Genomic DNA, 23,898 nt, shown 5'->3' with positions numbered 1-23,898 from the left:
AAGCTCCGCCCGGGAAGGGAAGCGGAAGCGCGGCGGCCGCGGAGCTTCCCTGGGTGATGTCGCCAGGCGGGCGCCGACCGGGACCCTCTGGCCGGGCGGGGCTGGCGGCGGCTCTGCGGCTCTGCCCGTGAGTTGCCGCGCGGTTCCGCCGGGGGACAGCGCGGGCAGGGAGCGGGTGGAGCCGGGCGGGGGCCCCGGCGATGCGCGGTGCCGGTGTCCTGGATGCGAGAGGTGGGAGAGGCAGCGCCTCCTCCCAGGCAGGGGCCCCGCACATCGCCTCGGGGGTGTAGGGACCTCCCAGCGCTCTGTGCCCCGTTCCCAGCCCGTCATCCCGCCGGGGCCGCCTCCGCCGCGGGTGGGCCCGGGCACCGAGCGTGGGGGAAACATCCCGGAGCAGCCCCGCTCCTCCTGCCTCTTACCCAGACCTCTGGTTTTGGCTGTTCGTCAGGGGGAAGCCGCTGCTGTAGATGAGCTTTTGGTTAGAGCCAGTGCAACCGCTCTTCCCTTCTTGCTCGTCGCCTTTCTCCCAGCTTTTTGTGGCAGAAATCTTATTTAGATGCTCTTACAGCTGTCATTGTCCCATTGTCAGCCTTTATTACCCCTCAGTGTGAGCTTGGATGCTTGGTTGTTTTGTTGTTTTCTCCTAGCTAATGAACGTGCTTTGTAATCCACGTTTCACAATTACCCCTTGTGGATGCAATCTCTTTTAAATTATTATCCATTATGAACCTGTGAAAAGAGTTAAGTAGTATGTGTGTATGTCAAAACTGAAGTTACTGCTGTGGTTATGTTTGTGCTAGTATGATTCACTAGTGTAGTTTAGCAGTCACAATGAAAATATAGTAGCCTTCATCTAGCAACCAGTGTCATCTTAGGCTTTAAAAAAAACTAGTCTGATGCCAGAGTTCAGTTTCAAATTCACTGGGCCAGCATTCAAATTTACAGCTTTATTCTTTCTTGCAAAACTTATTTGGGTGAAGGAGTTCTGTGCCTGAGTGCACAACTGTAAGAACTATGTGACAGTGAGTCTAGTTTGCAGTGGTTCAGAATTCACTGAACTGCAAGGGCTGTATGATTTGGAGGGAAGGAGGATGTTTTCATAGCTTTGTTTGTAAGGTTTGTGGTTTGGGGGGCATTGTGGTTTGGGAAGCTGTGTATTTTTTTTTGGTTTTGTTTTTTCCAAATATGGCCCTGGACCATATTCCTCTGAAGGAATTGATGATACATACCCAGCTACAGATTTGCTTTTTGTTTAGCTAAAGAAATAACACTCTTCAGGAAGGCTGAGGTCCACTCTACACTTGGGAATTTTTTGTCACTGTTTCCAAAATAAAAGATTACAAGTCAGTTAGACCAATTTAGCAGAGAGGGTGTTTTCACCTTGCACTGTTGGAAAAGGTGTGTCTCACTGCGTTTGCATTGCCTTACCGGTAACAAAACAGAAAGAGGGAGTGCTTGAGTGAGAAATCAATGTTTTTCTGTTTTCTGCTGGTTGTAATTGCACTGTAGTCTTGTGAGAGGTCTGGCTCCGCAGGAGAATTACTTTCAGTGAACAACTGGTGACCCGGTTTGATTTTCTTTCTTTAAAGCACCTGGAAGACTCCAGTGAGAATTGGAGTGTGATAAGTTAACAGAGAAAGGGAGTTGTTGTTTCCATCCCATGGATCCCTTGGGTGCTCCTTCCCAATTTGTGGATATTGACACTCTGCCAGGCTGGACTGATGCCTATGAGGCCAAGCAGCTGGACTCTCACCAAAATCCTGTTGGAAAGGCTCAAGTTGATGTTAGATCACCTTTTCCATACAGGAAAGACATCAATGAAAAAATAATCTTATGGTAAGTTCCATGTGGCCCTGGTGTGTCTGTCATCACTTTTCCATTTACTGCAGGATCTGATTTCCTCATATAATGATCACTGCTGTAGAATAAAGCCTTGAAATCCTCTCTTCTAGAATCAAACATTACAGATTTGGGAAGAAAATAATCTTTTTGTTCTCTATAAATTTGCAAGTCTGAGATTTTGCTCCACCACAGGGTATAAATTGCTTGCTCATAAGCAGTCCTTGGTGCAACAGTCTGGAGCTGTACTTCCTACTGTGATGCTGTATGTTTAATATCAAAACCTAGTTGGGCACTTTGATATGAGGTTTTTAATTTTTTTTTAAATATACTTGCTGTCTACTAGCTTTTTTCTGTATTCTGCTTTCACTTTTCTGGTTTAAATCAGTATTTCTTTCTTTCGTGTGGTTTGGGCACTTCCTCTTCCCCTCCCCCCCATTCTGTTCTTTGTCTCCATGAATCTGTTGATAAAGTACAGTGTGCTGAGGTGAACTTACTCCATCCGTTTTTATTTACTGTAACTCAGATTCGTGAACCTACTATCTAGAAGAATAACTCTTTATTAATCAATGTGAAGAGAAAAGGATTTCTCAGGGACACAGATTCAGAGAACCTCTTTCTGGGTAATACATGCAGGAAATGGGACTGTTCATGGATTTCCTGAACCTGATTAAATAAAAGAAGAGAGGAGTAAAAGGTTAAATATCTCTTATGACTTGGGCTTGGGTGTAATAAATGTGTGCAATTTCAACTATTATTTGAATCTCTCCCTGCATGTGGGAATCTTTATTTCCCTTCCTATGCTCTTTGATCCCAAAATCCCTAATGACTGCTGCTGTGACAAAAAGCAGGTCAGTTCTGCTACTCCTCTGTCTCTTACACATCTCTGCCTTGTTTATCTTCTGCATGTCTGATCCTTAAACACCAGAATGAACATGATCGAATTGTGGGTTCACAATTTGGGAACAAAAGCAAAGAAAACTTGTCCAGCTGCAGCGTCACTCTAGTGGTCTGAGGAAGAGCAGCAGCAGTAAGGTGCCCTGGATAGTGTGTAAGCAACCCAAAAGAAGTACATTGAAAAAATTGTTGACGATTTGAAAGTAATGTAACACAAGGATTGTCCTCTTACCTTGAAAGAAAATACGTGGGGTTTTGGAACGTATTACACTCCATCAGTTTAACAAGCTGCTTTGCATGTTTGCTGTCTGAACTGCCCTACGTACAACTAGAACATAGTTCTATGCCTTTACATACATCCCTAAGCTACTGCTGAGGCTGGGAGTTTTTAAGGGACTGACAGTTTGCGTGCAGTCTGTCTTCATCAGATAGAGGCAAAGGATGATTCGGCATATCAGGGTGTGCTACCTTGTGTGGGCACTGGAGTACTGTTAAAGCTTTTCCTGTAACTTGGCATTTCCTTGCTTGTCAGCGCTTATTTGAGAATATCCTGCTTAATCGTACATTTAGCCTGCAATGAACTGTTTCCTCAGGAAAGGAGATGTCGCGTTATTGAACTGCACGGCCATTGTAAATACCAGTAATGAGTCTCTCACCGATAAGAATCCAGTATCTGAAAGTATATTCATGCATGCTGGGCCTGACCTGAAGGATGAACTCCAGAAGCTCAAAGGTAAGCAGCCAGAGACATTTTTATCTTATTGAAAACTACTATCTTTGCATAGTACAAAGCATCAGGATTGGGGCATAAACTAAAAAGGTACAGCTTAGCCCTCCCCCCCCAACAGCTGGTGTTAATTGTGAAAAAAAATGGAGGAAATACACGCTAATTAGTCTCTTTTTGCTGTTCACATTCCAGATAATTGAAAATCTGTGGCAGATATTTGAGTTGATGAGCCCTTACTTTGTGATACAATAATTCCCATTGTCATCTGAAGCCATTTTGAGCAGTTAGCTTATCAGACCTTTTGCTCAAGGGACCACTCTTGTACATCTTCAGATTTTGCTTTTATCCTGTTCAGTGTGTTTACACAGTGAAGATGGGAATTGAAGTTCACCATTGCAAAAATTAAGTGGATTCTATTATACACTTTGTGTATCCTCTTTCAGGGTATTAAAATACACACAGTCTTTCAGGAAACTATAACAATAATAGATGAATTGATAAAACACTGCATGTCTAAATAAAGTCCTTGTGCCTGCTTAAATTGATTGATTCACTTGTCTCTTGTGAACAAGAAGTTACTTTATTGGAAAGTTACAAGACCAGCCCTAATGCAAAGCTATTCTGGAAATGGATGAGGTTTGCCTAGATTCTTTATTAACAGAGTTTATGGCTGACAATGAGATTTAAAAATACACGGCTTTTTTTTCATCTAACAGGCACAGGGAATAAGGGAGGAACAAATAGTTTATAGTTATCCAAGGTCATAGAGGAGTCTAATAATGTTCACATGTAAAAATTCACATTTATAGTTATGATACTGAGCTGAATTTTGAGACCAACCAGTCCCTGTGTAGTACTGCTCACTCTGTTGGGTAACAGCTCAGTCTCCATATGTAGTAACAAAATGGATAGAAGAGCCATAATATTTTTAAGCTGAACTCTCTGTAGCTTAAACTACAAATGAATAGACATCCTCTGTTTTTATAAAATTATACTTTGCTAATTCAACTTGCCTTTTGTGAATAATCTGGAAGTAAAACAGGAGGAACAGTAGCCTTTTAATAGCAGAGTGAAAATTCAGTGTGTCATGTGGGTGGAAATGACTGTTAAAATCCACCAGGTGCTATAGAATAGTTAGTAGCCTGCTATGTACTCCAGAATCCAAATAAAATTGGGTTTCTCGTGAGGTGGGAAGAGAGGGACAACATTTCAAGGAGTCCTTAAAGTTTGAGATCTGTCAGCTCTCAAGGGAGTTGTTCATCTTAGCTTCTTAAATTTCCTTTTACCATGCTGAATTATGTTTAGTTTTGCATCCTCCACCCCAGTGAAGACACTGATGTCTTCTCACTGTAGTGCATTCTGCATTCTGTTCACAACTCCCTGTACATGGCAGTTTTCTTTTAACCTTGTGCCAAGAGCTTTTTGGAAATCGGTTCTTCTGTGACACCCTACCGACATGTCGTGTGGGGGAGGAAGGAGAGGCTGGGTTACAGCTTCAGCTTTTGAGCACCCTAAATGTATTTGTCATGGTAATAGCAGTGGATGGAGAGTCTTAGTTAATAAATTAGTTTACGATTCTTCTTTCACCTCTGCTTCCTTTTTGCCCTCTTTCCCCGTTTAGCCTTGAAATTGTTTTCATGGGAGAATGTTTGTGCTGAAAAAGTAAAAATGTATGGTCTGTGCTCTAAAGCTGTAAAATGGGTGCATTTTCAGTTAGGTCTCTCCTGCTTTATTCCTACTGCTTGGTATATATTCACATTTCATAGATTCCAAGAAAAATCGTGATCTTAAAGCATGTGACATGCTGACCCTTCAAAGGCCTGGTCTTTCTTTAAGGCTCAGCTACCTTATGTGTTCCTGGGAGCAGTGTCAGTTTTGATTAATGCAGAAATACTATAGCCTAGGGTAGGCTTGCAGATGAAGTACTATTGATTGCTTGGCTATCAACACATACTTGTTGCAGTCTAATGAAGACCTTCTGTAACAGCAATGCACAGTAGTCTTCCAACTTCAGTAATGCTTTTTCTCTGCCACACACATTTTGTAGAGGATTCAGAGTCTCCATTTTAAACTTGGAAAAAAGCTATTCTAATGTCTAAAACTTCATCGGATAAAAAATAAGATTTTGACTTTGTTCCCAGTTTTGCCACAGACCTTGAGTTGTGCAGCTCATTTCCCCCTGTATCTTAAAATAAGAATAATACTTACCGCTCATTTTAGTTCTTTTAAGTTTTATAGAGATCTCCAGGCAGAAGGCATTGGGAAGTATAAAGTGTTATCTTCTATAAGTGTAGAGATTACTGATGCCATATCTGGCTGTCCAAAAGTGGAGTGGACTAGACTTCACTAGGTGAAGAAGGGGAGTTCTAGCAGACTCTTCTTCCAGGTGCTGAAGGAAAAACAGACTTCAAACACAGTATCTGTTTCCAGAGTATGTAACTGGAGGGTGCTGTGAATGGAACAATTAAATGTATTGCTTGAATTTCCTTGCCTTGGGATGAGACATCTAGTCTGTCAAGAAGGTATGATCTCCATGAGAATCATATGTCTACCTTGTGGACAGGAAAAACTTGCAAAACAAAGCAAGATACCTCATTCTGGGAGTATAAATGGAACAAATGTTTGATCTATTCATTTTGAATAGCTTTGCCAGCAACTGGTTTGTTTAAGGAACTTGTAATAATTTTATCCAAAAAGCAGTCTCCCCAAACCAAGTTGTTAAATTCAGAAGGACTTTTTATTGCTGGCTGTATAGTATATTTGTACATCAGTTCTCTGCACATTATTAAATCATTTCTTCTCTGGTTTGTCCTTATATGCATAGTTTTAAAATGAAGAATGAGCACAGTTCTCTCCTCAGCCTGCCTAGATGATGCTAAGCAGCTGGTATGTGAGATAGGGTGCTATCCTTAATATTTGATGTCTTAAGCACTGACTTATATATGAAGTGAAGTTGTCTGACTTCAGGAAGTCAGGGGCTCGAATACTTCTGGCTTTCTTACCATGACATGGACATTTATGTTTGTGTTTTATTTTTTCTCAGGTTGCAGGACAGGCGAGGCTAAACTCACCAAAGGGTTTAATTTGGCTGCACGTTTCATCATTCACACAGTGGGACCCAAGTACAAGAGCCGGTATCGCACCGCGGCCGAGAGTTCTCTGTACAGCTGTTACCGCAACGTCTTGCAGCTCGCAAAGTAAGCACACCACAAGTTGCACAAGGGTTTGCCATCTGTGCTACATCTGTTCTAGAAACTCGGGTCTGCACAAAGGCCAAATGTCTGTGCATACCTTCCTGTGTAAACCGGGTTTGGTTAAGGACATGAAAACATTAGTGACTTCATTGTATGCTTGGTGCCTTTTGTTATCTATGCTGTGGTGTAGATAAAATGTGAAGAGAGATCTGAGCTGGTTCAAGTCCTGAAACAGTGTAGCTAGAGCTGTGCAGCATTCAGTTACTCAGAGGAGAAACAGCATTAATGATTGCATTGGATTCTGTGCAGCAAAAAGCTTTAAATGAGCTCACTCGAGCAACAACTTCATGTGTGTCTGCAGCCATGTGGATAAACCCACAGGCAGATCTGACTGCTCTATCAGTTCATAAGTTTGACCTCTCTACCTTCATACGAAAGAAACCTAAAATTCTAAGTCAAGGTGTAAGGTTACTTGTAAATCTACAGTTGCTGCAGCTGGGTTTGTAGTTTTTTCCTCTTTCATCGGTGGTATTTTCTACTTCCTCTTAACTAACAGGTTTGGGGTTTTTTCTATTTTTCTGTGTTTGTTCCTGTATTCTGTTCTTCTCCTGTGACAGCTGTTGTAATGGTAGCAGTCAGAAAATATACCTGAGCAACAGCAAGGTCAGAAAATATACTTAACAATGTCATACGGTTGGGAAGATCAATACTTCCAGGTCTGGACTGTGCATTACGGTGCAATAGTAACTGTTTCATAATCAAGATTACAGCTAAAGTTTCTAGCATGTACCAGTTTTGTTCTGCCTCAGAAGTAACAAGCAAAGTCAGGCCCAGATTGAAACACATTGAAAACAATTTTAAAATTCTGATAGTTCTGCATACAGAATGCCTTTCAGTCTATTTTCTAGAGTTACTTTGGATGTTTGTGAAATTGTCTACAAACCGAGCTTGCTCAAAGTTCTCTGATGACAGTTGTTGACAGCTCTGCTTTACTCTTCTGCAAATTTGGCTCAGTGCTGGAAGCATCCTACTGATTTTAAAGTATGCATCACTTCATTCTGATGATTTTCTAATCATAGGTAGGATTGAGTAAGCCACGTCCAGACCTCTAACAAAACAAGTGATAGGTCAGGTGAGGGAACAAAGGAGTGTTTGCAATACAGAGCACCTTCTTTTCCCTTCCTTCTCCTCACTGTCAGTCCTATACAGGAAGGAAAGTAATTTGGAAAGGATTACAGGGAGCTTGAGGGAAGAACTTAATTTAGGATACAAGAAACTGCAAGAACAGTGTAGCTGAGGTAGGAGGAGAAACCTGAGAACAAGCACCAGAGGAAACTGTGCAATAATTAATGGTTCTCTCCTTCTCTGCTTAATGGTGGTATGTATACATCTTGCCAGGGGAGAATCCTGCAAAAACCTGAAAGAGGGTTACTGCTGCATAGAGCCAGGGAAAAATTATTGGTGTTACCTACTGTGCTGACAGACATTTGTTCACACCTGACCATCTATTCATTTGTGTCTCTTTTTCTGTCTTTCAGGGAACAGGCAATGTGCTCTGTAGGATTTTGTGTCGTTAACTCTCTGAAAAGATGCTACCCCTTGGAGGATGCAACCCACATAGCACTGCGTAAGTTTGTTGGAAAGAAACATAAACTGTAAAAGTATTCAGCAGGTCACTTACCTCTGACAGATTGCTGTTGATATGGGGAAACCTTTTTTTAGGGGTCTGTAGTTGTTAGAGGCTGTAAAAAGACCTTCCGTGGTTGATCAGGAAATGGAAGCTAAAAACAAGTGAACCTTTCTCTGTTGGGAGGTCATCAGTAAGGATCCACGAGTATCTGTGCTGGAACTTGCAGGCTTCAATGTATTAATTAATAACCTTGAAAAGGTGCTGAACAGTGAGTGAGAGAGTTTGCTGGTAAGAGAAAATTGTTCAGAATAGCAAAGATGAGGCCTTACTGTTGAATAGCTATAAACAGACCTCAAGCAACAGTGAATTTGATCTGCTGTTTGAGTGTCATCAGCATATCCAACTGTAAACTTATATTCTTTCCCCACTGACCTACTCCTACACGCTTCTGCCTTCACATGCAAAATGATGGGCTAACCTTAGGGAGCAAAACATTGAGATTATAATAGTTCCATGGAAACAAGGGCTCACAGGAGTTCAAAACAGCAAGCTGAGTAAGACACAACAAAATTAAGAATGTTATGCAATGAATCTGTGCTTTGTTCACCCTTTAAAGATGCACATTCAAAAAGAATATGCTAGAGAGAGAAGTTGAGGAGGTAAACAAGAATAGGAAAAGGCAAGAAATAGCAAAGTAAGCTAAAGTCTCTTTCTGAGTGGAATATACTGAACTTGAAGGCAGTGGGGGAGATGTCTATAAATTCGTAAGTGGCATGGAAATGGTGAATAGGAATCAGCTGTTCACTGTCTCCCAATGTAAGAACCACCAAACAAATCCAGTATGAATTGGGTTCAGAGCAAACAAGGGGAAAGGGTTCTTCTGCTTTAGCTATTTCTTTTATGGAACTTCTTAGTAAAAATCATTGCGAAAAGTTTTCAAATTGCCTTGTGTTCAAGAGAAAACTCTATTAAAGAAAAAAAAAGAAGACTACTGAAAAGAAATCAGAAAATTTCCTAGGCTGAAAAAAATCAGACAGTAATGTTATACTCACCTGGTTCTTACTTTTCCCTTGTCTCTTTTTCATTTCTATTGGCCTGCTTCCGTCTGCTTTTCACCAGCCAGTACCTGGAGCTTCCTGCAGGGTGGTACTGCATGATAGGAAAGTTCTTGCAGATGGAAGGAGTGGGTTTTCCTCTTGCTGAGAGGAGAAATCTCTCTTACCCTCTGTTTAGCAGAGATGCTGGCGCTGGAGAAACAGATTAGTCCGTTGTTTTCTCCGCTGTCTGCCTGTTGATTGAGACATCTGAAAAGATCTGCTGACATGCATTCAAAACTGTTTGCTGTGGAACTGCGCGACTGCATTTGTTATGTAAAGTAATGTTGCAGGTCAACCCAATTATACGTGAATTTCTGTTCAGGAAGTATTTGAAAATAACTCTTTTTTTCCTTCTTCTGTCTCTTGAACTCCCACTAGGGTATTTTGTGTAGAGTAACTTCTTTCATTGCTGTCTTCTGTTCTCTCTGTAGGGCTATGTGCTACTTTATAAAATACTGCTAAATCAACCAATTTGTTTGGACACTTTCTCTCATGATTTACAAATATAATTTTTTGTATGCCTCTCTGGCCTAGCTGGCTCCAGAGATTTTGTGTTGCTGACCCTATCTCAGACCACCTTCTGCTGTAGCTTGCTTATATTGCTTACCTGATAACTTAGGGCACAGTGGCTTGTTCTAGGGTCATAGCAATTTGCACAGGACTCTCTAAGGGAAGGATTTGTCTTGATTTTTGAGGGCCGTAGAATCACATTTCACAGTCTGAGGAATGCCTAGTAAGTTAAAATCAAAGAGAGACTTTTTCTCTATTTGTGTCTATCACTAAAGGGAGTGAGTGGAAGTGGAACTTCCAATATGGCCTATACCTCATTTGGTGTGTTAAACTACCATTTAATCCCCACTTACCTACAACCTGGAACAAGTCTGTATGAGTACTGATGGCTCTCTCCTCTTCCCTCTGAGTTCTTCACTTGTAGTTTTGTGTGTAGGTTTCTCCTCCTGTTTCACTAACTACATTTAATCTTCCTTGCAGGCACAGTTAGAAGGTTTCTGGAGATTCATGGAGAGACTCTGGAGAAGGTGGTGTTTGCTGTTTCTGAGCTTGAAGAGGTACCTCCTTGGTGTTCATTCCACCAGAATTCATGCGCATGTTTGATCTTTTCTGCAGCAGTGTTAACTCCTGCATCGTAAAGCTGGATTTGGATTTCCACCTCAGATCACATAGACTTTTGGTCTTACAGGCATCCTTCTGTCCCCTACTAGCACAACCTCTTTTCCAGTAGTGTTTATGCTCTTAGCAGTCACTGTGGACATGTTCAGAACCTTTTTGCTTCTGGCTTCCATGTTTCTGAGTCATGGACAGGAACCAGTACTAGTACTGATATCTGTTAGCCAGAAAGGAAATTCCTCATACAAAATTTCCTCCTTACACAAACGTGTGCTTTAAGAGGGCCAGTTTAGCTTGCCTACAGATCACCTACAAATATCTTAAACACTGCTTGCTGACCTGTTGAAATAGCAAACTTGACATTTAATGATCTGTATTCTGAGAGATGTTGGCAGTTTGACTATTGACCTCTCTTGTACACTGGACTTGCTAATGGCAGTTCCTGGGCAGAACCCCCACACTGTGCTCAGGCTGCCTGCTGCGAAGGCAGACGCTGTTTAACTGAAGAACAAGGATGCGTGATAGGCCCTTCACGCATTTTTCTTGTTTGTAGGCCACTTACCAGAAGTTGCTGCCTCTGTATTTTCCAAGATCGCTGGAAGAAGAGATACAATCCTTACCTTACCTCCCTGCAGATATTGGCAATGCGGAAGGGGAGCCTGTAGTACCAGAGCGGCAGATCAGGATTACGGAAAAGCCGGGTGTTCCGGATGGTGAGTTCTTAACTGAACTTTGGAATAAGTATCTCTGTGTGAAAATCAGTGGGGAAAAAAAGAAAAAGAAGCAGAGAGATGTTTTCCTACCTCAGTTCGCCTAAGGCAGGTTTTAATGATTCCAGTTGTCAAGCTGCCTCGTTGGCTTCATGGGTTCCACAGTAGTAACTTCTGCTTTCTGCCATGTTGTGTAGAGTGGTGTGGTTAGAGGATGCAGTAGAGCTGTTCTGTCTTTCTCATGGGGAGAGGTGGGGTAGTTCATTCCCTCTGTAAATTTTCTTCCAAAGTGATTAGAACCTTTGAAGGTTTTTTTGCAGAGTCTCATGCAACCCCTAACTGAAAAAGGCATTATAGTTAATGGTCTGTCTTGTATACTAGCAGAGTGTTGCTTATATGTTACCAAATGTTGTTTCAAATCATATCATTCTGTTGATGTGCATCAAACCAGTAGATATGCAGTGAAAACTAGCCAAAACTCCCTAAAAGATAAAAGAACTAGATCAACCCAGAGATCAGAGTTGGGAAATGGGTATCAAAGCTTGGTGAAAGTCTTTGTAAAGAGGTAACCTAGATGTCAGGATTGATGTGAGATATGTATAGCAAAGCAATTTAATATATAAATGGACATAGCAGGCACATTCTGCCTTATTTATTAAGCAGTGATGTGAAAGTTTTACACTTCGCCAAGCAAAGCCTTAAATCATCAAAAGCAGACAACTTGGAATGAATGTCAAAGATTTTCTGCTTTTGCATAGCCTGTTGGGTTAAGGCTGAATATGCAGTGAGGATACAGACAATTTAATTTTCCTGTTCACAGTTTGATACCTACTGTACCTATTCCTGCTGATCAGACTCCAATCTTTTTTTTTCCCTGTCCAACCTGCTGGTTAGAGTGATATTTGCAGCTGATCAGTGTGAGATATTCAAACACTAGCTAATACTTCATGAAATTACTATGTTTGCATATGTAGAAGTGAATTTGTTTAGTGGAATCCTGCACTCTTGTCCTAGTATAGCCTGTCACACTAAAACTGGGAAACACAGTTCCCATCCAGATTGCCCAGAGAGGTAGTGCTTAGAAGCCTTAGCAATATTCCTTGCTGACAAGTGAGCCTGTGCTCTTATATTTCATCACAGAATCATATTGTAAACAATACTATCAAAATGTCTAAACTCAGATTACCACCAACTCTACAGCATTTATTCAAGAAATGTCAATGATATAAAAAAAAAACTAGCCCTTTCTACAGTACAGCTTCTAAATTGAATAAAGCTGCAGCATCTGTGCCTCTGCATACTTATTTTTCCCTGTGTGACAAGGAGAACTACAAAGCCCAAGTCACTCTCTCCAGACCTCGTTTTTCGGGAGAGTTAACCATTATCCCTTTGTTACAAGCTGATGACTAGAACTTCCCAGTTAGTTTTCAGGCAAACCAACATTTTAAGGGAGTCTAGTTATCAATCATATGCTCTAATCTGTCAGTGGTACTGGTGAGGTATCAGAGCCACATCATGGTACGCTGTGGTTTTTGTGTTAAGTCTGTAGCATGATGACTGTGTTGGCTCACTGAGACATACAATAATTCATCAGCAGCATTGCTGTCCTGTACGCTGCTCGAACGTTTTACACTGCCTTTGTTTCTACTGCAGATGCTTCAGATGAAGAGGGTCTGGAGGCAGATTTGTCTTTCATTGGTTCCCATGCTTTTGCCCGCATGGAGGGAGATGTTGATAAACAGAGACGCCTCATCCTTCAGGGACAGTTGTCAGAGGCAGCACTGCAAAAACAGCATCAGAGGAAGTGAGAATTTGCTTGTCCGTGTGAATATTTTGTGTTAGTTAGCTGTTCAGAGGACCAACCCTTATGATGACTTTATCTGTAAAGCCTAATCTTCCAGTAAATACCGATAAAGCCTGGTGTCACCCTGGATTGATGTGGTAGCCTCTTTGGCCTGAAGGGAGAAGGGAAGGGGCAGTACAAGGAAAAGGGAAGCTCGTGATGAACCCAGGAGCATACCTGGTGCATCCAGCCAGCTGCCTTATCCATTTGCCACAAGATGTCACTGTTTTGTCACCACTTTTTGTAGTGGGGTCACCTGTTTCAATACTGCTCACTCCTGAGGCTCTGGGCAGATAGCAAAACAACCCTAATGTGCATTATCACTTCTTTAGAAACTAATTCCATGCTGGAGACCTCTTGAGGCATGGTGTTTGGCTTGTTTTGTCAGATGAGGCGCACCGCTCAAAGGGAGAAAAAAAATCCATATTTGACACTGGTTGCTGTGTTGTTGTGTTTGACTTCTAGACTTTTCAAAGACATTTTCTTTTTTTTTTTCTGTCTTTAAATGGAAAAACCTCTGAGGTCTTTTCAGCCCAAATGCAATGCCACTATTCTTACTAGTAGAGGTGTATTTGTTGCCCTAGTGAAAATCACTAGGTATGTAACTAAGGCATTCAATTTTATCTTTTTAACACTTCCTTCTTTAACAACTTGATAGTTGCTCCATAGGTTGGAAAACCAATTACAGAGAGGGCTCAGTCAGAAAAAGCTTGTTTTGTTGTTCCTGTCCTATATATCTTTTCAGGATTCTAACGCTAGTCCAAAGGGGGATGAGATCTGACCAGATGTTTTTAACTTTCTAGTTATAATCGCTGGCTGTGTCAGGCAAGAGCTGAAGACCTCTCTGACATTGCTTCTCTCAAAGCCTTGTACCAGACAGGTAAGTTCAGGGTACTGATGACTGAGGTATACCATCTTAAAGTGAAAATACAAAATACAGTATTTTCTTTGGTCTTGCATATACAGTGGGTCATGCTATTAAGATAGAAGGCTGGCCAAGAACTAGGCAGCACCTCTGCAGTAAAGCAGTAGTTCTGTCTTGATTGGTGTGAAAGACTGTGTGGTAAACTTCTAAACTGCTCTGCTTTAACACTCTGAGGCTACATGCATGTCCTAAATTACTGTAGGTTTAAATGTAAATCAGTACTATTAGATTAAGCCAATGCATAAGGTGCTCTGTGTGAGATAGTTCTTATTTTGGTCTGAATTACCTATACCCTTTTGTTACAAAGAAATGAACGTTGCTTTCAGATGGTTAGTGTAGAGCGTAGGCAGTTACTAAAGCAACTTTTAATACAGCTCTCCTGAACAAAATGACTTGCTTTATTTCCCTCAGATCAGGTATGTGTTGCTCTCCTCTGTATGCCTCTCCTAGTACTGGTGGCCCAGTACCATGGGAAGCACATTTGCAACCTTGAGTTCAGTAGATGGGGAGATTAGGGAGAGATTCAACAACCCGGTGGAGGGTTCAGTGAAAGAAAAGAACTGCAAGGTTTTTGCAGCCCGGGAAGCGGAGGTGGGGAACCTAACTCTTCAGTGCACTTTAGATCTTTAGTTAGCATCATATTTGGACACAAAATTTCCCATAGATTCAATGGCTTATTGCTGCTTTGCACAAGAATGGGAAGAAACAGGCAAGTAGTCAGGTGTCAAAAGCATAGCTGTGTTTCTGCAGAGAAAGTCTGTTCAATGCTTTGGCTGATATCTTTGGCCTCCTGAAAATCCAGATGCTTACCTTGATCTTTGTGCAAATACAAAGGCTGTGTGATACCTTCTGCTCAGTAGCTGCAAATTTAAGTTCTTTTGTTTGCCTTAAACAAGGCTGTGTGGGCTGCAGGAGGACCATAAGGTGTGCTCTGGGAATCAGTGCATTGGATTTCAGAACTTGGTTTCTTGGAAGAAATTTGCTTCAGTGGTAGAACTCCAAGTGAAGTTTGTTTGGTTTTTTTTTAAAATAAAAAACATGTTATTACTTGATATTTAGGTAAATATGGAGTATACAGGCAACATAAAATTGCAGTCCTTAAAACTTAACTTTTCAGATGTGATGCTTGCTCTTTTGGATCAGAGTAAGTACTGGTATAGTGAGAGCAGTAACTCTGAGCATATTTCCTCTGTTGGAAACCAGGTGCATTGCAAAAATTCTGAGCTGTGGCTGGTTCTCCCTGGTTTGAAAGGGACCAACTCCAAAACTTGGCATGACTGAGAGAAGTTGAGACATATTTTTCTTTCTTTTGTAGGTGTAGATAACTGTGGCCGCACAGTGATGGTGGTGGTTGGAAGGAATATCCCTGTAACATTGATAGACATGGAAAAGGTAAGGCTTTGTAAAACCAGAGTTGTGTAGGTTGCATGTGAAATGTTTAGAATATAAGAGGCTAATTATAAGAATAGTTCAGTGTTAATACTAGGAACATTATCTGTAGAAAACTTAAAAGATATTAAATAGAAATTTATTTTATAGGCAGATAAAAGTATGTATTCCCTTACAAAGCTACATGTGCTTTGGGGTGACAGTTTTCAATTAGATACTGGTCTGTTTGTAGAAAAAATAGGGCTGATATGGACTCCTTTTTCTTCTCAAGAAGGAAGGGACTTGCCCTGCTTCTGTAACTGCGAAGACATGAAGAGTGAAATGTAATGAGTCAAATTAGTTTTTCATGGAAACGGCAAGAATTTATCTCCATCTGTGAGGTCAGATAGGCAAAAAAGTCATCCAAGTTACTACAGTCAAGTTGAAGACTTGGAATGTTGGCCCTGCTTTTGTAGCTGAAACATAATGCCATCCAGCCTCATGATTCCTGATTTCCAGATGAATTAAAGGAAGCAAATGAAGATGTAATGCAACTGTGAAAGGGTTCTTTGCAAATATAAATTTCATTTCTTTCTGTCTTAGGCTCTCCTATATTTCATCCATGTCATGGATCATATTGCAGTGAAGGAATATGTCCTGGTGTACTTCCATACGCTCACAAATGATTACAATCAACTAGACTCTAATTTCTTGAAGAAACTCTATGATATTGTTGATGCCAAGTAAGTGTCAATAGGAGAAGAACACATTCTGGTCTTCCACTGTGCTATGCAAATATTTGTCATTCCCTGTATGTGGTTTCCCGTTTATTTGTGACAGAGTTTTGCTGGGACAAAGACCTAAATGACTTACAAAGGCAAGAAAAAGGAAGATTGTTTTCTTTCCTTCTCCAAGCCATCTGTTAAACCAGAAGTTCTGTCCTCTGCAGTCTCCCTTTTGGAGCTGTTAGGGAGGTACACTGGTTGTATTGTCTGTCAGTATCCAAAGCTGGAGCATTTGGAGCCTGGCTTTGTTGAAGTATGTTGCTAGTTTTAAGGGAAGAGGCCTGGGTAACACTGGCATCATAATTTGTCCTTAACTTCCTTTCACTGTCCACTTGAAAGACTGCAGGCTGTGATGTCTTTGAAAAATAACCATTCTGCTTTGCTGCTTTTTTTTTCCTCTTCTTTTACCTTTACATTTACTTTTTGGTATCTGTCCTTACATTAAATGTAACTTTTTAAAATTACATCACAGGCACTTAAGCAAAATTATCTGTTTTGACAGTTGGGTTGTGTAGGTGAACTCAATTAGAAGTCACTTTTAAATAATTTTTTCTCTATCTAATCCAGGTACAAGAGGAATTTGAAGGCACTGTATTTTGTCCACCCAACATTTCGTTCGAAGGTGAGATAAATAGTACAAAAGAAAAGTACATTTTGTGTGTTGGTGGAGTAGCATTTAAGCCTGTAGTATGAGGAATGTGGAGGTACATACATATAGAAGGCTTCCAAATGAGGCAGTATCTTCTGGATCCACAGTCAGAACTTGAAATTCATCCTCACCTTTGATCTAGCTGTAGTCTTCCAGCCTTTGTGATAAGCTGAACCCCAGTGGGATGCAAGCTGTCTGTGCCCTGTTTTATCAGTCCTCTTAACAGAGAGAGGTGGAAGTTTTGGGTCCTCTTTCTTTCAGAGAGAAAGATTTTGTCCTTGTCGCTGCTGTGTGGTTGGCAGGGTGACAAACCATGACCAAAAACACTGGAAATTTTTTGTGTAGTTCATGTTCTGGGTGTTTCACCTTTTCTTTCCCCACAAGAGGTATCACATGTGTGCTACAGATCGCTTAAGAGCTGCCCTGGTGAGGGCAGAGGGCAGTGTGTCAAGCAGCAGTGAGATTAGTCTGGATTAGAACGTGTAGTGTAGCAAAGATGGGAAGAATGCCTTTGATGGAGTGCAGAAAAATCCTGTTAAGCCTTCAGGAGATGAAAAACTGAACTCGTCATGCAGTAAGATGTTACCCTTGCTATGATCTGTGTGGGGCAACAGAACGTGGAGCTGGCTCCCGTCTGTACTTCATACCCACGACTCATATTGCAGCAGTATGAGTACTTCAGATGAACTGTCAGCAGCAGCCCTTTCTACAATTTTTGTTTGTCCTATTAGAACAGTTAGAAATGTGATCCTCCATATTCACTTCAGATTAACCTCTGTGTTTATTCTGCTTTTTGCTGACATTGATTAAATTCAAGAAAATTATATGCCTGGAAAAAACCCATCTGTTTGCACATGTTCAGCAGGAATTTCTTTGACTGCTAAATTTCTAGAGAGTCCTTTCTTTGCGTGTGCACAGCTGGCACACCATGAGACTTGGAGCTTCCTTGTTTTTGTGTAGTTAAGGCTGAGGCTTCCCAACAGCATACCTTCCAGTTTCAGTTAGGATATTAATTATTCCCACAGGGTACAGATCTGAGGTCTTGCATGCTAGAATTAGAGCTTCCAGCTCTGATGCTCCTGAAAATGTAGGAGCTGGCACAGAACATTACTAAGGTCACAAAGTTGAGTGGAAAAGCTGAAGCTAGGAAGCACTAATATATTAGATTCTCAGCAGCATTTCATCCCCCTCCTCTCTTCCCATACATTTCTGGTTGGTTGAGAAACATTTTTTTGGTGTCTATTGCCATCTTGTCTGTCCTTTTGGAAACTGCAGTGGGACTTGACAGATCTGTGGGGGAAGCAGATGGTGGTGGGAACCAGGGAGGGTGAGAGACACAGAGTTCTCTAACTTGCTGGAAATAGTATTGGTTTGTATCCCATTCTGGCAACACAGCTGGAGGCAAAAGAGAATGTGTATCCATGTCTTTGTGCCAATATTTTTTCCAACTGAAGGCAAGTGGGATTGCTGCTGACTGTTGCATGGACTATCAGTTTATGAAACATGATGGGGAATAAGCAGCAGAAAGCGTGGGGAAGAAGGTGGCTGCTAAGAGGGAATGATTTTTCTCTCTCCTTTTTTGGCAATTTCAGGGCTCTTGTCCCCATGGAAGATTGCTAGCTCAAAAGCTTCAAATTTCTTCCAAAATGTTTGGCAGGTTCATCTTCCTATTTGGAGCACTGACTTCCTCCCCTAGCAGTAGTGGAAAATGCCCCATGCCTCAAATGCAGGAGGAAGGCTTGTGCGTTCATGTGACTTCCCAAACACATCACCCTTGTACATAGATCTCATTCTTAAATCTCTGATATAAACTGTGCATTTTACAGCAGTATTGAATCCTGTCACAGCAAATGGCTGCCATCTGTTAGAGTCGCTTTTGCTTATTTATGGGCTAAAAGGGATCAAGAGGCTTTTCATCATGGCTTTTGGAAACTCAAAAGCCCCTAGAAAAGCATCATAGTTCTCAATGTGCTTCATGATGCCAACAGTGATTCTTTGTTTGGTTTCTAGATATGAAACTGTTGCAAATTATGTCTTTTCTGAGGATAATTGCCTGTCTAGAATTCATGGAGTTTGGTATGCAGGGAGGAGGGTTACAGAGTAACTGAAGCAGGATATGTCATTGTACCATCCATTTTTGTACACTGATCCTGAATTCTCTTGTGCTTTTGAAATTTAACTGTTCTTGTGATGAAATAGGCATCAGCAGTTTTTTAGGCTGGCAGCAGCCCTTGCTGTGTGCACACTTCACTGCCAGGCCTCAGGTCAGGATACCCATGAAATGCCATCACAAGTTCCTTCATACTCTTGCTTGTAAATGTGCTTCTTCTTGTTATTGCTATAGCTGCTGATATATAAAAGAAGGGCTTTTGGGGGCATTTTTGTGTGAATCTTCTTGACTCTCTTCTTCTGAGACCGCTTCAGACCAACCTTTTTGGAGCTCATGGTCTGAGCTGACGCATAAGTGGCTGGATTTGAAACAGTCTCATCCAGAGAAATTCTGTTTTCAGAAATTGGCTGTGAATCAAGAATGTTTCAAAACCGAAACGTGCTTGAATACTCAAATTAGATATTCATAATCATCATAATCTTTGTATTTGTCTTGAACAATTTTTGTTTTGTTTTTTTCTATAACAGTCCTAAAAGCAGTTTCTGGAGATCAGATACCGATATAAAGGTTGTCGCAAATCACTTTTGTCTTTTTTGTATGCAAGATCCTTCCAATTGCAATAAAATTTCCCAGATTTTAGTAAGTTTGTCTTTGAGATATGACCAAGTTAAAGCATTAGTGACACACCTAATCTGTGTTGTGCTGGTTTTCTGTAGGAGACAACTGATACTTTTAACTGTGGTTTTATATCTTGGCAGAATGACTTTGATAGCCTTTTATTCAGAACATCAGGACATGAAAAATGAAAGAAAACTTCAGCAGATGTCTAGATTTTTAACTTTGACTGCTCTGGTATAACTTATTCTGCTTTTAGTGTATTAACAGGGATTTGGTATAATTTAAATTTTCATGTCCAGTTACCAATAAGGAAATAGCTGCTCTTGTATTACTGTTTCTGTAACCTATGATTATGAAGAATGGAGGTAATAGAAAAATTCTCTGGAGATGTTTCTCCCTCCTTCCCTTCTTTCTATGTAACTGGGTAGGATGTGTCAAACTGCAGTAGATTGTATACTGATAGGGAGGAGGGGTGGGGAAAACCACTTTTCCCAATAGCAATTTTTGTGATGGCTGCAAAAATATTCCCTGTTAGGCTTTTATGCATTAAATATCCATAGCAATTATGTTTAATGATTGTCGTTCATAACACACCTTGAAAGGCATGCTACTTTAGTACAAGATTGAGAAGGTATTTTTCATTCATTAAACTGTCATCTAGTGTCACTCATAAGAGATCTTATTAGAAAAATATAGTGAATAATAGATGCCAGTAATAATCTGTCTCCCTGCTTTCTGCTAACATAAATATCTAATTCTGCCCTTAAAATAGAGAACTGATCTCAATGTTCTGTCCTGTTCTTTACCTCCTTTTCACTTTTTCATTGTCCTTTTCTCATTAAAATATGCTCTTTTGAGGGAGGCAGCAGAGTTATTCCAAGACAGTTTTGTGGGACTGACTTTTTCTTTAAATGTTCTATTCAGACAGATAATTTTTATTAACCTAATGTTTCGGTTTATTTTAAACTCTTGCTTTCCCTCAAGGCTTTTCTTGTGGTTTTGCTTCTTTCTGTTAACTTACTGCACTCAAAGTAAAACTATCCAACAGAGTGGCAGAATGGTCAAGGTTGTAAGGGAGGTCCCTTGGTCCAGCCCCCTCTGCTCAATATGGGTCAGCAAGAGCTGGGTGCCTAGGACCACATGAGTAGTCCCTAATAGGAGCATTTGTAACTTATAGAGCAGTTTTTTCTTCCCCTTCATTCTGCCAGGAAAAGACAAGATAAAAAATAAACAAGAAGTAATACAATGCTTTTGGAGAAGGTAGGTTGAAACGATAAAGTTGTGCAGTCAATCTAAACAGGAATATTTAATAAGTTGTAGAAGTATCAGTGGTGTCTTAGTGGTCTTCGCAAAACAAAATTTCCATATCCTATTTATATCCGAAAGAGAGAGAGGTGTGAATACTTAAAGTAAAATCTTGTAGAATAAGTTGGTAGACTTATTCTCGCAGAGGTAAATTGATAAGACTTTGATAAAAAAGGTGATAAAACAAAAGGACACATTCACTCAGCCAATCCAAAGAAGAAAGGAGATTTCAATAGAACATTTGAACAGCTGAACAGCTCTCTCTCCCTCTCATTGGCTTTCTGTGAAAACTTGAATGTAAAGGGTTGAAAATGCTTTTGACAGAGTCAAAAAGCTGGCTAAACTGGAAGTGAAGACTTGCCACTATACTGATGGATTTTTGAAGTCAAATAGCAAAATAGCTGTCACTCTTGAACAGTAGAAAGGAACCTTAAACTGGCAGCCGGGCAGAAAACACTAGCTTGAAAGCTCACAATACGGTGCTTACTAGCAGTCAGCGGTGTGTACTTCCTGACCTAGTTATGTTATTGGGATGATATTAGTGTTTCAAGTTTAACTCAAGCCTGTTTAACAATGGAGTGTTATTTTGATCTTGAAGGTTTTGAAACACCACCGTGTTAATTTGTTTTTGTTGGGATTTATTTTCAGGTTTCAGCATGGTTTTTCACAACCTTTACAGTCTCAGGGCTAAAGGACAAAATCCACTATGTGGAAAGCCTTCAGCAGTTATTCGCAGCCATACCCCCAGAACAGATCGATCTCCCCCCTTTTGTCCTCGAGTATGATGCCAGGGTAAGTGATTGCATGTGGCCAGCATGAGTGCAGCTCTTGTGCTCTCCCATTCTGCTCTGTGAGAGCCTTCAAAGGACTGACTTGCACATTCTAAGAATGGGGAGAAGACAGGGGGAAGGTTCCTGGAGAGTCTAATTGTTCTTCTGTGAGTAATGATTCTCTTAATTTTTTGTCTACATCAGCCCAAGCAGGGGCCTTGGCTAAGAAGCAGGATACTTTCCCATTAAAGCAGTCTCCTATGTGCATAAGAGGCAAAGTTCCTTTCCTCAGCCCAGGACTGTAACATAACACACTAAGAGTCTGTGGATAAGATAATATTCGTGTTACATACTTGCCATATACCTTACACTGACTGGAAAAAAGAATTAGTATCTGTGTTTCATCTTCTCTGTCCCACATATTAACAAGCATGCAGGAAAAGGGAAAAAAAAAAAACAAAACAAAAACACCTGGGAAAAATGGAACCATAGAAGAATGCCCTGCCTTTGTGTCGAACCCTCCACCTCTTCCCCTCTCAACCCCAGGTCTCTGACCAAATGATGGAATGAATATGGTTTGCATTGGCAAAATCGTTCCAAAGAGGATGTGATATAACTACAAAGCAATAGCCAGGCCTGTGTGTGTGCATTAGCAGCTTTGTCTTGAGTTATTGGCTATGCCAGCATTCATGGCTCCCTTGTTTCACAGCTCTGGTTTCATGGCAAAAGTTCAAGTTGTGCTTTTTGCTCAAAACAGAGGCAAAACTGAGGCTCATTTCTGCCTGTTTACCAGCACAGTCCTCTACTGGGTGAATTGTGGCAGTCACTATCTTATGAAAGACACATGAGTACCTAATTATTTCTGCTTCTTTGTCGCCATTATTGCACCAAAGTGTATTGGAGAAGACTTTTGTTCAATTACTTGTTCTGTTCTCATTGCAGGAAAATGGGCCTTACTACTCTTCTTATCCTCCATCCCCTGACTTGTGATCTGCAGTCCTGTGATGCTGCCAGTTTCCCATGGATCCAATGACCTGATGCCTGCCAAAACCTGTGCATTTGTCCATGTACAGAATTCAGAGAGAGGGTTTTCCTTCCCCAGCTCTGGTATTTTTTTACTGATGAGATATTTTCAACACTCAAGCAATCAGAGAACTTTATGCCACTGTGAACTGTACAACTATTTCAAATATATTTATCCAATGGAAAAGCTGATTTAAAGATCACTAGAGGCATTTTTTGTTTGGTTGGTTGTTGTTGTTTTTTGAACCTGTTACATTATTTTTTCTGAACAGACTTCCTCTTTTCTGGGAAACCCATTCAAAGCATTCGATCGTGTTTTTAACTATGACTATTTTCCAGCTCTGTTTGTAATACCCATTTCTGACTGGTCTGTACAAATATTGTGTAGTACCAGCCTGACACATCACTCATCATATGATCTGTGTTTCACATCTGATTACTTTCGCTTTCTGTTAGTACTGATTACTTTAGTCTTGACCCAACGAAACTATCTGGAATTGGAAATGCCACGTCTGCAGGCTAAACAAAGTACTACAGCCAAGCCAAGATTACTCCAACCATAACTGCTAGGTGAGCTATGAGCCTTGAAAAAGTCCCTGTCAGTTTTCATTGGATGATGTGACATGTCAGGATGCCACTACCCTCCCAGTAAGAATAAAACTGAAAAGCATTTGTGGTTTCTTTTCTCTAACTATAGCCGTTTATGTTCTCCTTTGACATGGCCAGGTGTGTTTGTACGGTAAGTGAATGCCATCTGCCTAAACTATGTATGGAGAAGAGGGGGAAATGGAGGCTCCAACCCAAACCTCTCATGGCAGATATTGTTTATTAGAGGTATCACTGTCCCTTTATTTGCTGTTACACTGACACTCGCTGATTTGTGATGGACGTGATACATGCAAGAGAGCTTAGCCACAGGTTACTTGACTTGGAGGTGAAAAGTGTTTCAGCCTGCCCATGGAAAGCTAAAAGAGAAGGCTCCCTTGTAAAACATAATTGGGGTGGGTGTCCCAAGTACAGAAGGATGGAATCCCTGGTAGAACGAGTCACAACACTACTGAATATGAAAATGATGGTATGATTTTCATGATTTGATTCTGGCTGCTTTCCTGCCCCGACTTGCATCTGCTACTCACTCTTTACCAAAATTCAGTTTTCCTTGTTCTGCCAATTCTGCAATAACTACCTTGTTTAACCATAAGCAAAAGTCATTGTGAGACATCTTAGGAGGTGTAGTTATTTATGCCCATTGAGTTGGTTGGAAATGATACCCCTCTCCTGTT

General features: G+C 40.9%; 1 protein-coding gene across 1 annotated transcript; it reads left to right on the top strand.

The window, feature by feature from the left end:
- Positions 1–18: 18 nt before the first annotated feature.
- GDAP2 (ganglioside induced differentiation associated protein 2) lies at positions 19–23,306 on the top strand. The gene is made up of 14 exons (XM_027730269.2): positions 19–127; positions 1,590–1,836; positions 3,330–3,469; positions 6,507–6,660; positions 8,196–8,284; positions 10,375–10,451; positions 11,063–11,222; positions 12,873–13,023; positions 13,866–13,942; positions 15,303–15,379; positions 15,959–16,098; positions 16,708–16,762; positions 21,471–21,614; positions 22,535–23,306. Exons 2-14 carry the CDS (start codon positions 1,661–1,663, stop codon positions 22,580–22,582), a joined length of 1,488 nt encoding a protein of 495 aa, XP_027586070.1. The 5' UTR covers positions 19–127; positions 1,590–1,660; the 3' UTR covers positions 22,583–23,306.
- Positions 23,307–23,898: the final 592 nt, after the last annotated feature.

The sequence above is a fragment of the Pipra filicauda genome, unplaced genomic scaffold (genome assembly GCF_003945595.2).
Source record: "Pipra filicauda isolate LSUMZ 115617 unplaced genomic scaffold, ASM394559v2 scaffold69_size3009148_pilon, whole genome shotgun sequence".
Classification (NCBI taxonomy): domain Eukaryota; kingdom Metazoa; phylum Chordata; class Aves; order Passeriformes; family Pipridae; genus Pipra; species Pipra filicauda.
This window is presented reverse-complemented; position numbering and strand designations above follow the sequence as displayed.